Here is a 14,759-nt window from a genome sequence, read left to right on the forward strand (position 1 = left end):
CCGTGTGTCAGGAGCGAATTGAGTTCGTGGTATAAAGCGCTTTTATTAACTTTTTTTTAGTGTTTATTTGCTCATTCATCCATGTAGAGTAATCAATTCGCCCGGTCCTTGGCGCTTATGCGAGACGAGACGGTAGTCGAGAAGATTCACTTTCGCTTTCACAAAGACCACACACAAGCACCCCAACGTTTGTAATCCTCATAAAAACTATGTATTAAAGCTAAATATATAACTATAAATTAAAAATAGTTCAATTAGATATTTATTTATTTTTTTTGGTTTTGAAAATATTTTTTTTTGTGATGATTTTGCGGTGAAATGGCAAATTATGCAGAATAGCAAAAAAATGCGACACTGTGCTGATTTTGCATTGTATTCAGCGATCGCGGAATCGCGAAAAACTGGAGGGACTGACTAATAAAGCCACAGTCTTGCAAATATTGAACTAAAAAAAAGCTTTGTTTTAGGGGTTTAGTTACTCTTTAAAGTGATAGTTTAAAAGGGGATATTTTGAAGAATTTTGGTAACTGAACAGTTTGGTTCTTCAAAATATCTTTTGTGATCAGCAGAAGAAAGAAACTCACACAGGTATAGAACAACTTGAAACTTGTAAGTCGGTTTTGGGTGAACTATCACTTTGAAGTCATCTATTAGCTAGTGTGTACCAAAACAATGTATATAAGCATATAAGGATTCAACACTTACAGTCTCTCGCTTCCACCAATATGGATCAATAGTTTAGATGACATCACTCAGCTTCTCATCTGATAACCGTGGGACTGGAACACCTACTAGAAAATATATATGCCATCCTCCAGATAAAAATATAGGCCTATATACATCTCAATCACTAAACAATAGGCTACATAGGATACAATCAATTAAAATGTTCAAATCTCAAAACTATGCCCAGGCAAAGAAATTATGTTAAGTAAAGCTTGCATAATTTGAAGTAAAATTTTATCATTATATACATATTGTTTAATGTTTTTTAACGGTTTCTCTTTACATTTCTCCTTGCAGAAATCAAAAGAGCCCGTGTATGGAAATATTGCCCCAAAACCGGTGATCAAATACAACATCTCTGCCAGCTTGTGTTTCTTCTGACTGACGGAGATTCTGCCACAACACTGATGATATTAAAATACATGAAGATGATGATAATTATTAAAATTAAATAGCCTTGGATATTCACAGAATAAATCATGCATGTGGATAGTTAGCTTCCAAGTGTTATGGTTCCTACTATAACATCCTAATTTATTATGGGATCTTCTTTAAAGAGTTTAAGAGACTTTTCTGAGTGGTATCTGATACCATTTACTCTAGTAAAAATCACTAACTTTAGTCCATGGTTATTTCTAATAACACAAAAAATATTTTTGTCCCATTTGAACCACATTTTTATTCATATTCATACTTTTTTTTTTTTTTGAATATGGCACTTATGTTGGTTTTACTTAAATTCCTTTGGCTGAAGTAAAGATAAGGAACACAGAAAAGAAAATGTCTTTATTTTGCACAAGGGCAAGGCATTATACTAAAACAGCTTATGAAACTGGTTACTTTTCTTAAAACATTTACCTGACACAAATGAGGCTATTTACATGAGCAACAGACAAAAATACACATCTAAAAAAACAGGAACAGGGGAACAAATGCTACTAAAAGAAAGAAACAAAAAAACAACTTCTGAAGCTGAAGGCTAGACTGGAGAAACAAAATTTAATTTTTGTATTTTACAACATTTGTATAGCTAAAGTACAAACATTTGAGAGTTGATTTTGTTGTAACATTGTTCCAGATAAACATTACATCAAGTGTTAATGCCTGTATCGCAGTTGAGTTAAAGACACTCCGCAGAGATTTTCAACTATTTCAAATGGTAAATGGTAAATGGACACTTATATAGCGCTTTTAACAGACCTATGGCCATCCAAAGTACTTTACATATCTCCTCACATTCACCCATTCATACACAGACGGCAGTGTCAGCCATGTAAGGCGCCATCCAGCTCGTCGGGAGCAGCTGGGGTTAGGTGTCTTGCTCATGGACACTTTGACACTTGGTCAGGTGGAACCGGGGATCGAACCACCAACCTTCCGGTTTGTAGACAATCTACATGAATATCTGAGCCACTGTCGCCCCAACATTTTAAAATAGATCACAACATTTACAAGCTTTTAAAGGCTGAGCTAGGTTCCAGTAGAGCTAGAGCACATAAAAAAAGACACACAGTTGGTCATCCAGTGTTTTCTGATATTGATCTACAAACGTTAGCAGCATAACAGGGTATATGCAGGAACCCTGAAGTTAATTTCAATACCTTTTTAAGACTTTTTAAAGACCTTTTCAAAATATTTTAAGACCTTATCGTACATCAAGTTCTAATCAGCAACAAACTTTTAATAAACAGTTGTAGTTGAATATAGACTTAAAATCTCTATCGTAGGCCAATTTTGTATCGTTTATATTGCATATCTGTAAATACAATAAGCAGTTTATTTAATCTCAAGTCTCAATGAAATTTTGAAGTGCATACTATACAGTTCCCTTAAGGCATATTCAGACTATGTCTGCTAGGATACTCATCAAGATGGACATGTTGACATACTTCTTGTGTGAGTTTGTCCGTTTAAGCGCAAGACTTGAAAGAGAACTCAATATTTGCACGCTTTGAGACAAGCGCGCGCTCTCGGATGATGCACAGCGTCAGATCTCTCAGCGCGCATGCGAGTCGCATGCGAGTGATGACGGAGAAAACGACTGGTCATATGCGCACATACGGCAGCACTCGCATGCATTGAACAAAGTTTACAAAGAGGTGAAACAGCTCGGTAGGTGAAGCGAGTTTACCCGCCACAACTCAAAATCAGCCGCATTTGGCTGGTGGCGGTGCTAATTTCCACCCCTGCCGCGCACGCGCTCCGAGCCGATCTCAGACTGAGCACCCTGTTGTTTTTTAATACTTATGTGGATGAAAAGAAATATATTCATTCATAAATACTTTTTGGAGTCAAACTCTTTTGACAAAGCTTGAACAAAATACTTTCAAAATTTAAGACTTTATAAAGCCGTGATAAGACTTTTTAATACTTTATAAGGGTCTTAATTTTCCCAAAATTGATTTGTCACCTTTTAAGACTTTTCAAGACCCCGCGGATACCCTGCATAAGTTTACCAGACTTTTCCTGTAGGCTAACAGCAGCAAAGCCAGTAAAAAAACAGTACCAGCACCAGTACCAGCAGAGCAGACTGTGAAGAGCACTTGTGGTTATATAATGTGTATTCTTACTTTGTAGTTTTGTCTTGTTTCACTTTGTTTTGTCACTCCTTTGCTGAGCGAATGCTTCTGGTGGGAATGTAGACTCATAAGAACGAGTCGAAGTATGCAGGTAGTCAACATTGCAGTAGTCAAACCAAAGGTTCCTCCAAGATTTTGAAGGGGTAATCAAAGATGAACCTAGCAGGATGGTGAAATCATGCTGTAAAGTCGGATTGGCAGGGAAGATGAGAAGCTCCGTCTTTGCCGGGTTAAGCTTTAGGTGATGTTCTTTCATCCATGTGAAGATAACAGCCAGACAGCTTGAGATTCGTGCAGCCACTGTGGGATCATCTAGTTGAAATAAAAGATAGAACTGTGTCATCAGCAAAGCAATGGTATGAGAAGCCATGTGCCTGAATGATGGGTCCCAGTGATGTAGTGTAAATGGAGAAGAGGAGAGGTCCAAGCACTGAGCTCTGAGGAACCCCCGTGGTCAGTTGATGTGTTTTGGATACCTCCCCTCTTCAGGCAATCTTGAAAGACCTACCTGTGGGATTTAAACCTGTGGAGTAGTGGAGTCCCTGTGATACCCAGTGATAAGAGGGTGAAGAGAAGAATCTGGGCAGCAGATAGATCCAGGAGGATGAGGACTGATGAGCAGAGCGTCTGTGACCGACAGGAATGCAGTCACTGTTGAGTAGGGGTGTGAACCTACACTGGTCTCACGGTTTGGTTCGATTATGATTATCATGTCATCGATTCGGTTCAATTTGATATCACGATGCATTGACGGTTCACTGCATCCTCATGTATACAATTTTGTCATCAGAACTGAACCATTACTTTTATCTGCTCAAAGAAAACACGCTTCTTGAATGTATCAAACAAAACCCAAGTCTGGGCACAAAAGACAACAGGAGCATTGAGAACAAATGCAAAAATACTAAAAGCCACTTCAGGAGTGGGTCTGGGTCACAATCAAAACTTAAGTCTAAATCTGGCTGGTGAAACCACATATGTAAATTTTACTCATCCTAACAATGCTAAAACACTTAATGTGAGAGCATGTTATAGGCTGTCATGTTATAGCCGGATATGACAGCGCTACTGCAGCACGCATCGCAGCCGACAAACTACTTCAAATTAAACCGAAAGTAAAGTCGTAGGTGCTCAACACACAACCATCTTCATTAAAAGTGCAGACACTGAATGATCTTACCAGTGCTGTTGTGGCGCTCGCTCATATTGCGGTCTTTGATCGTGAAATCAGCTGTTGATTAATAAAATGCAGCTCATATCTGTTGTTTTCAGTGACGTGAACTCTATTAAGTCTGCGGGAATTGAAGATCGGATTTATATCCATTGAGCGACACGTATGTGCCCAAGTGTAAATTAAATCGTTTTGATAAATCAAAGCTTTGTTTTACACACAGCGCATGTGTTCTCCACGTCGTGCATAAATGAAGGCTAAAATTAAAACTAAGTCTTCAATATACATTGATTGAAAGCTACTGTATTATTACTTTATTCAAGAGCAGTGAGTGATTTTTTCTTTTGTCTATTTTAATACCTCTAATACCTCTATAATTTTAGAGGTGAACTGTCCCTTTAAGGACAAGTGTTCACAATCACTGCGCTGCTAAGACCTGCTCGCATCTCATACACACACGCAATTTTACTTTCACTTTAGACATAACCGACTGTGTTTTTATATGTTGTGTTCGACAGTAGGCTATTAGCGTAGTAAGACTACTTAGTCCAGTAATCACGTGTCTGACAGCCGCGCGCACGCTCGGCACATGTAAAACGCAAATCAAATGTTTAACCGGCAAGGCTTTAAAACGCGGCTATACACTCCCTAACTTTAAGTGCATATGATTGGATATTTGCTCATATCAGCGAGTAGACTCACAGGCACATTTTCCATTAGAAATTTGGCAGTCGTTGTGCTTTCGCGTAAAACGAAATTGCAAACGGCAATGTGCGATTTTCAATTGTGATTGGATTATGTCACATTTAATGCGTCCACAAATTGAAAACGCAATTGCAAATACAAGTTTGCGATATCCTTCCATAAATAACTATAAAATGGAGGGGAAATGGCAAATGAGCTGTAGTGGTCATCTGCAGACATCTGCTGGTTATAGTTATCATTTCATGTCAATTTCGTGTTAAAAGTGTGGCTGTATTATCACCAAGTTTTCATTTATAACTTTTAATTTATTTAAATCATTAAATATTTGACTGGCATTGAAATTTTGGAAACCTGACTGCTCAGAGAGCGTTTCAACTGATCCTCATCTCTCCATCCTTACCAAGCTTTTGGGGTCCCGTTTAATGGATTACGTGCCGAGTTATCACAAGTCATCATCCTGTAAGAAAATAGAGTTTGACAAACAGTAAATGTTAGGAAGATTGATATTTCAGTTACACAAACAAAAACAGAGGTGTCAAGTAACGAAGTACAAATACTTCGTTAACTTACTTAAGTAGAAATTTTGGGTATCTATACTTTACTGTAGTAATTATTTTTCTGCCTACTTTTTACTTCTACTCCTTACATTTTCATGCAATTATCTGTACTTTCTACTCCTTACTTTTTAAAAATAGCCTCGTTATTCCTCTTTTATTTCATCTTGTTTAAAAAAAACTATGCAGATAAATCGCGTCATCCGGATTGTGTGAATTTGATTGTGGTTGGATGAGAAGTGTAAACACATACCATTCCAACACCCTATTGGTTACTACGCGATCCATTGAGCCTGCACATGACTCAAAGCATAAATCACACACGGTGTTGCCAGATTGGGCGGGTTCCAGCGGACGAGCACGCACTTGCAGTCAGTCAGCAGCAGACGCGCTCATTCATGACAGCCAGGTTTTTAGCGCGATAACTCGTCGTAGATTTTTTTCAAGTGAACGCTATGCTAAAGTGGCATACATACAGTATATATATATATATATATATATACACAAGCCGTTTCTACAGAAAACGTGGATTACACCTGTGACTCGAAGACTCTTTATAAATATAATCATGATTCCTGTCCATCATAATATACACTCCGGACATCTCCAACTAGCAACCCCAACAGCTGCTGAAAGAGGTTTGAATCAATGATGAATCAGATTTGACTGGGCTAAGTGCATGTTCTATGAACTTTACATGGGTAGGCTACTATAGTTTTGTCAGAGCAAAGCTAAGCGCATTGTTGTTATTTTTTTGTCGGCGGATTATTGTACAGTATCAATGAATTACGCATTTTGGCAGTGGCATGGGCTTAGATTACGGGGGGGGGGGGACGTGTCCCCCTCACTTTTAATAAAATGTATTTTCGTCCCCCGCACTTTTATTGGGTCTCACCGATTCTAGTCGACCCGCTCCGAGCGGGATTCGAACCAGCGTTACCCTGCGCGGGGACGGCCAAATTAACAGGGACGCTAAAGACAGCCTTCTCTAATCTCGGTTGATAGAGCGCTTTTTGAGGTCACGGGCAAGTGTATTTACATAGAAACCAATGTGAATACATTAAGATTTAAAATCAGAGACAAAAAAATAATCTATGCATGACCTGCTGTCATTTTATCCACATCTAAATATGAGGAGTTCGCTCTCACAGAAAGTCCAAATTCCAAAAGCGGATTCGTAGAAGTAGCCTACCCTGTCACGCTGGAGCTGCAGCTGAAGGAAAACAATCGTTATGATGAGGAAACGTGACGAAGACAATCACACGAGTGCGACAATATATGCTTTATGTGCATTTTTCAAGCCATCTCAATGTAGCCTATTTATTGCCAATAAAGTAGCCTATCATATGAATAATGCAGCTTTTTTAATGTTTAGTATCTTCTGCTCACCAAGGCTGCATTTATTTAATTAAAAATAGTTAAAACAGTAATATTGTGAAATATTATTACAAATTAAAACCGCTTTTTTCCTATGTGAATATATAGTAATTTATTCCTGTGATCAAAGCTGAATTTATCATCATTACTCCAGTCTTCAGCGTGACATGATCCTTCACTAATCATTCTCATATGATGATTTTATAATCAACAAACATTTATGATTATTATCAGTGTTGAAAACAGTTGTGCTGCTTTAAAATGTTGTGTAAACCATGATACATTTTATTTTTCAGGATTCTTTGATGAATAGAAAGTTCAATGGACAGCATTTATTTGCATTTATTAAATTATTTATTATCTTTTGTAATATTAACAATATCACTTGTGATCAATTAAATGCATGTCTGATCAATAAAAGTATTAATTTCTCTCTTTTTTAATTTTACCACAAATGTTTAGATGGTTTCCACAAAATGTAAGCATCACCATGAGCAGCACAACTGATAATAATCATAAATGTGTGTTGATCATCTAATCCTCATCTGAGAATGATTAGTGAAGGATCATGTGACACTGAAGACTGGAGTAATGATGATAAATTCAGCTTTGATCACAGGAATAAATTGCATTTTACTATATATTCACAGAGGAGGAAAGTGGGCTGGTTTTGTTGAGCTTTAAGCCCTGCACAATCCTATGACACACTCCTGCAGTCATTAAAATAGTTCAGCTTTGTTTGTAATGTCCAAGTAGTTATATTTAATTTAGTTTCTTTATTAAAGTTAATTTAGAAAAATGTTTGGATAATTTGTTTGTTTGTTAATTTTTTTTAAAGTGACAACCAAGCAGTCAGCGGCCGACAGTGGGTATGAGGTTAGGGGTGTAAAAAAAGTCAGGGCTCGTAGGGCTCTAAAGCGTCGACTCAATCTGGCAACACTGATCACATATGTAGCCTACATTTACATTCCAATAAAGGTTATTGATAACATTACTTATAGGCAACTAGTCATCATATCTTCCGCTTCAGGAAACACATGTTAATGCTCAGCAGTACACATAATGGTATATTTCCATTGTACTAAAATGCATTCATTTTCAATGGGTATATATGTGGCTGAAACAGGTAGTCAGTGCCTCCCAAATTTTTCAACATTAACATTTTAATATAACAGTCATTATGGCCTTTAGAAAAATGTTTTTTGAGGAGGTGGGGTAGTGCACTATAGGCCCCTGTGGTGTGGCCTAAGCTTTTGTCTTTAATGGCATTTTTTTCCTTACATTACTTTTACTTTTATACTTTAAGTAGTTTTGAAACCAGTACTTTTACACTTTTACTTAGGTAAAAAGCTTGAGTTGATACTTCAACTTCTACAGAAGTATTTTTAAACCCTAGTATCTATACTTCCACTTGAGTAATGAATGCGAGTACTTTTGACACCTCTGAACAAAAATACAGACAATACAGAGGTTTTAAGTATTTAATACACCATCTTAAACTGCATCCATCGGTCATATTTGTACAAAATAAATATAAACTTGAAAGATTGTAATTTCAATATCACATCTAAAATGCTTAAAGGGGGGGTGAAATGCTGTTTCATGCATACTGATCTTTTTACACTGTTAAAGACTTGGATTCCCATCCTAAACATAGACAAAGTTTCAAAAACTAATGTTGGACGTTTGATGGAGTATTTCTGTGTTAAAAATACTCCTTCCGGTTTCTCACAAGTTTCGGAGAGTTTTTTTCGAGTATGGGTCGACTTGACGTTAAATAGAGCGGAAGGTCCTTGTATGGGCCGTATGGGCTCTTCTCCCGGTAGGGTGCGCGCGCGCGCGCGTGACTAGAGGGAGAGAGAGGAAATGCACGCTGTAAACAGTCTCTCAGGTGCAGATCCAGTCGTCCGTGAACACTTATGACGCGCCGCGCTCCACTTTATTCCTATGGGTGACGTCGAGCGACTTCAACGCTTCAGCACAGCATTCCGGGAAGGCAGCGCTGCATTTGAACCGATTTGAACGCAGAAATGACGGGAAGCTTCAAGGCATCGCTTCAGTCGCGTCGCAAAGTGGATTTCCACGGTCACTGCTGTCACAGGACTTCACCAAATCATACCAAAGAAGTGTGTTTTTGACAGAGCGGTCCTGCTTTGGAAGATGCCGGTGAGTAAATCAACTTCAAATGTCTCTGCTATTCAGGGCCGGCGCTCCGCACACGCACATCACGCACTGCGCGTAGGGCACCAAGTGCTTGGGGGGGCACCAAAAAATCTGGGTCGTGAAAAAATCATGACAATAGGCTACTAGTATAAATGACAAATAAAATATTTCTAAAAGCATGTTAATATACAAAAGCAATACAAAAGTAATATAGGCCTAGACCAAATTAGTCGAGAAAAAGGTGAATCTCTGTGCCAGTCTCCCTCTGGTGCCCCCCCCTTCCCCACCTCCCAGTGGTCTGTTCGATTATGCCTCAATCAATGTCAAATTTGGCAGACACCGACCTCAGACATGGCCTCGAAAAGGCACCAAGAGTCGGGGGCGGAAAAAAGAAAAAAGAAGAGACAGCGGGATGATGCTCGCGGGTCGCTTGCAGGTAAGACAATAGCCACGTTTACATGCACGTTTTTGAAGTAAAAAGTGCTGGGACAAACGCTGTTAATATGAGAGGGTGTTGCCAAGCTGTCTGTGGCATTATGCCAACATTATCTTAATAACTTCTAACAAAATAAAAAGTTTACCCCTCAGAAAAATTAACTTTCCTCTCAACATTATAACCTGGTGTGAGCGCGCCGCGGCGCGCACTCTTCAGTGGTGAAGGTGCGCGCTGTGTATCGCGTCATATAAGGACGCACACTCAAAAGTAATCGGGTCAGGTCGTTTACATGGTGAAACTTTTCGTTTGATCAGTTCATGAAAAGGTTTATCCCACCCCTCTCAAACCGATTACAATTTCATTCGGTTTGGGCATTTTTATTCCGATTGAGGTGTTTATATGGAGCATTTAAGTGGTCTGGCTGTCATCAGCATCAATGGGGACGTGGCTCAGAAACTGTCATATGATGACCTGATAGCTGATTTTGCAGCTAGGAAATGTAGGCGTGTGCCTCTGTAGGGCCTCTGACAACTGATGGTAGTGAAAATGTTTAATATAGTTCTATAGAATAGCAGAATGGTCTCTTTATAGAGATGTAGTCCCTCTGTTGAGTAATTTCTACTGTGCAGTTATGCATGGTTATTTGCAGTTTAAAATGTGCACTTTAAAATTCATACTTCATAAAATTCATACACTTATACTGTTATTTGCACTAAACTTTTTTTGCACTTTTAACTTTGTGTTTACATTTTTCAGTTCCAATTATTCATTTGCAGCAGTTATTTTGGAAGTAAAGAGAACCTAACTAAGAAATTCTGAATGGTAGTTATTTCTTTGGTTGGTTGGTTGGTTGGGGGGTGGGGTGGGGTGGGGTGGGGGGGGGGGGGGGCACCGCCAAGCATTTGTGCTTAGGGCACCCAAATGGCTAGCGCCGGCCCTGCTGCTATTGGCTACCGTCGCATGAGTAAACATCAGTAAACGATACGATCGCGTGCTTCGTCATTCAAATGCGCTAACGGTTACTCCATTGTTGTTCTGTATAACGTTACACTATTCTGACTCTGACGTGTAAAACCGTTTTGCTTGCTACCTCTAAGGTCTAGTCACATACAATAGTCCATAAACCGAATCATGTCCTCATAAACTGCACACAAAGGCCCCTAAATACAGTACATACCACAGAGACGGACATCCTGATGTTGCCGTTTCTCCTGTTCAATTTATTTCAGCCTCAGATTTGATTGTGGATCATTATCTGTATTAGCTGAGATAAGCTGCGTTTCCATTACAGATTTGCGAAAAACTTCTGCGATATTTCTTAAATGTCGATAAAAAACTGTTGCGAAATGACAGCGTTTCCATAGCTGCAGTTATGCGACTAAAACATATTACTTTCCTCTCACGATATGTCATTCCAAAATGATGGCACTTGGTAGGTTTGTATATCCCATCCATCACACTAGCCATTATTTTTATTGGAAGGAGACATATGTTATCCAAGCATTAATGGCAAGGAAAGCCCCTTAGGTTACTGAAGCGGCACGGATATGAGGTGTGTGTGTGTGTGTGTGTGTGTGTCAGATCTGCTTCAAGGTCTTCATGATAATGTAGCATTTCTGTGTTTAGAATCCAGTATTACTGTAATCCTATATTGTCTTTTATGAGTTTAATAAAGAACTCCATCTAGTCTTCTCTCCAAACCGAACCATCATCTGTAAAGAATGATCGCCTTTTAAGCGCGGCAGGTTGACGCATATAGAGTAGAGCGAAATGTTTGAATTTGCATGTTAACTCAAATGTTTTATTTTTATTTTTACCACTTTCGTTATTTTGGCTAGATATTTCGTTTGATGGGCATGTGAATTGATTTTAGAAATGCTTTGGAAAAGAAAAAATTGGCATTTAATAAACGAAATAAATTTTTTGAAATGGAGACCGCGTTTGGAGTGAGTGCATGCAAAATAATTAGTTCCCTGAGTCCACAAATAAAAATAGACAGTTTATAGTTTATAATTATGTCTTGAACTCATCTGTAGAGCTAAAAATGACAAGAGTATTGTAAATTGTTTCATCTCTCTTAAAGGAAGAAGGAAAAATGAGACCGTCAGCGCTTTTATCTGCCGTGGGTTAAAGAAAACATAGCCTAACTACGAAACTAAATAGGCTGCGTTTAGGCCTAAACATTAGCCTGTAATATTATTATTTTAATTTATATGTTGATTATGAAAAGTGAGCAGCATGAGTAAGAATCGCAATATGTTTGAGACCTGGAGAGTCACATGATTTTGATCACTTCGAGTTTTATTTTCTAGAAAGTCTTTCTTAAAAAATATATTTAGTTTTGTATAAATTGTATTTTTATTTTGATCGATGTTTCATCAATTAATTGCCTGTTTATTAGATAAGAAGCAAACTAAGATCGTCTGGAATGGATTGACGTGCGTAACTGGCCTGTTTCCTCTGCCTTTGAGTAAGGCTGAAACTATTATAGGCTAGCTCTTTCTGTTTTAATACATTTCTTGAATATATGTCTTAATTACAGTATATATAGCCTGTAGTCCTTATTAGGAGAAAATATATGTCCTTTTAACTACATTATCTTGTTATTATGACACAATTGAGTGGAAAATAGAATATATAGGCCCTATGTTGCAGCAATGCGTCACCGCACCTGTAAATGCGAAAAAAACGTTTCCATTGCAGTTTTGCGAAAATGTCCTTTTTCGAATCGCCTGAAAAACCACCTCATGAGAGCGTAAAAACTTTTTTGCGATATATGGGAGTTTTTGCGAAATTGCCGCGTTTCCATTAGGCGTATTTTCAATTCGCAATTTCAATTTGCGCAATTTGAAGGGTAATGGAAACGCGCTTATAGATGGGTTTCTCCACACTTGAGGACGTCACCGCTTTGCGCGCTTGTCATTCTTTAGCTCCGCCCACACGATACGCCTCCAGGCGCTCGGTTTTTTCCGGAAAGACTCGGTACAGCCCATATTTCTTTTATAAATATGATAAAACTAAAGACTTTTCGGAGATATGAAGGATGCAATACTACTCTATAGGTACTCAAGATTGACATGAGATTGACTGAAACTGAGTGTTTCACCCCCCCTTTAAACTGTTATTAGTGTGTTTGATTGTTTTGACATCGCCTCACTAGTGAATATCTATTTCTGTAGTGTTCACAGTTTACAGTTATGTTACTGCCTACAATAAAAATGAATTAGAATTATATAATAATAATAATAATAATAATAATAATAATAATAATAATAAATAATAATAATATTAATATAATTAATACCACTGTTCTTTTAAAGTCTTTTTACACAGAAAATTAGCTGTATGTAATACTCACATTCTGTGCTGTTGGTGGTGTATAGATCCTGTGGCGATAGTAAATCCCAGCAGCGGTTCCAACAGCAGCAAACACCAGCAGAACACCAATAACTATTCCTGCTACAGCACCTGCAGACAGACCTGAACCTGGAACAGCTGAAGACAGACAGACAGAATATTAGAGAGAGAATGACAATACATCCATTTACCAATGTCTTTAACTGATATTTACACCTTTCTATTTTGCTCATTAGTTATTTATCTGATTAATGGCACCATCTATTGTTTTAGCAGCAGCATCACAGCACTGTGAGCTCAACATTATGTATTTTATCCATTTGTCATGCAAATAACATAGTCAATGTGTTATGGAGTTTAAATTCACTTTTTAAAACAGTCCACTACCCAACACTTATTGGGATGATTTAAAACATTGAACTGTTCTTTAAATTCCTCAAAGGAAACTGGATTATATACTCACCAGTGACTGAAACACTGAATCTCTTCACTCTGTTGATGCTGAAGCTGCTGTTGTTGATCATCATCTGTAGTTTATATTGTCCAGAGTCTGTGTTTGTGGTGTGTGTGATGGTCAGAGCTCCAGTCTGATGATCCAGCTTCAGTCTGTCTCTGAATCTCTCTTTACACTGATCATCTGCACAGATCTGACTCTGATCTCTAGTGATTTCAGCGATGAGAACGTCATTAAAATACCACGTCATTGAATCATTTGTGTTTTTCTTTACACCAGAATCTAAAGTGACAGATTCTCCCTCCATCACTGACTTTCTCTTCACTTCATCTCGATCAGCAGCAGAAACACCTGAAACACAAACCAACAGATGATGGAGGATCTTTTTGTGGAAAACAAACAAATACTCCACAACATGACAAAATTCTGTTCGCGCTTTTCAATCTGAAAAGAAACCTTTTGTGCATGTAACACATTTTACATTAAATCCTTATTTATACAGCTGTCGATCAGAGAAGGTGTGATTAAATGTTGTCGACTCCATCTGAACTCAACTGGAGCTTCAAGAAAAAGCTTGCCAATAAATGATTTAGTTTTAAATCAGAACTACCTGTTTAATGGTGTAAAGCGAGATCATTCTACAAACTGCACGAGATTATCTATGTACTGTAAGTGAATTCATATACAGGTTAAGAGAATAACTCAAATAAAAATCCAAAATAACATTAACAATGTTCTTTTTAAACTGCATTAAAACATTCATTGAATTACTCACCTTGGACGGTAATATTGAAGATCTTTTCATAGTCTCTGCTGTTGATGATCTTCAGTTTATAATCTCCAGAGTCTTCAGTTGTGGTGTTAGTGATGTTCAGAGATCCAGTCTGATGATCCAGCTTCAGTCTGTCTCTGAATCTCTCAGTACCTTCATTACACTGAACATCTGTACAGATATAACTGAGGTCTCCACTGATTTGAGCGATGCGAGTGTCATTACAATACCATTTAATCTTCTCTTGATGGCTTGTTTCAACACCAGTGTGTAGAGTGACGGAATCTCCCTCCATCACTGACACTTCAACTGATGAAACACCTTAAGAAGAAAAAACTAAAGGATATAATAATAGTGTTGTGAAAAGTTTTTTTTTCTACAGATCATGAAGATTGTTAGTAGAAAACTGTAATAAACAGACACGATCACGACCGATGCGCACAGGCCCTAATGAGGTTTCTATAC

General features: G+C 38.0%; 2 protein-coding genes across 13 annotated transcripts in view; one reads left to right on the forward strand and one right to left on the reverse strand.

Moving 5' to 3' along the window:
- Positions 1 to 14,759, forward strand: part of LOC137040042 (CD48 antigen-like) — a 117,821-nt gene that overhangs the window by 16,443 nt on the left and 86,619 nt on the right. The window lies entirely within an intron of this gene.
- Positions 1 to 14,759, reverse strand: part of LOC137040034 (carcinoembryonic antigen-related cell adhesion molecule 1-like) — a 57,387-nt gene that overhangs the window by 3,254 nt on the left and 39,374 nt on the right. For 9 of the 12 annotated variants that reach the window (XM_067415444.1, XM_067415439.1, XM_067415441.1 and 6 more), the window contains 5 exons: positions 14,298 to 14,615; positions 13,532 to 13,873; positions 13,070 to 13,206; positions 5,582 to 5,638; positions 1,494 to 3,617 (listed from right to left, as the gene is read on the reverse strand). In XM_067415444.1, the coding sequence (XP_067271545.1) occupies positions 5,624 to 5,638; positions 13,070 to 13,206; positions 13,532 to 13,873; positions 14,298 to 14,615 (812 nt within the window). In that variant the 3' untranslated portion in view covers positions 1,494 to 3,617; positions 5,582 to 5,623. Of the gene's footprint in view, positions 1 to 1,493; positions 3,933 to 5,581; positions 5,639 to 13,069; positions 13,207 to 13,531; positions 13,874 to 14,297; positions 14,616 to 14,759 lie in introns of those variants that run through there. The other 3 variants (XR_010897811.1, XM_067415435.1, XM_067415437.1) reach the window with 3 other exon arrangements.

This window comes from Pseudorasbora parva, chromosome 14 (genome assembly GCF_024679245.1).
Source record: "Pseudorasbora parva isolate DD20220531a chromosome 14, ASM2467924v1, whole genome shotgun sequence".
Lineage (NCBI taxonomy): Eukaryota > Metazoa > Chordata > Actinopteri > Cypriniformes > Gobionidae > Pseudorasbora > Pseudorasbora parva.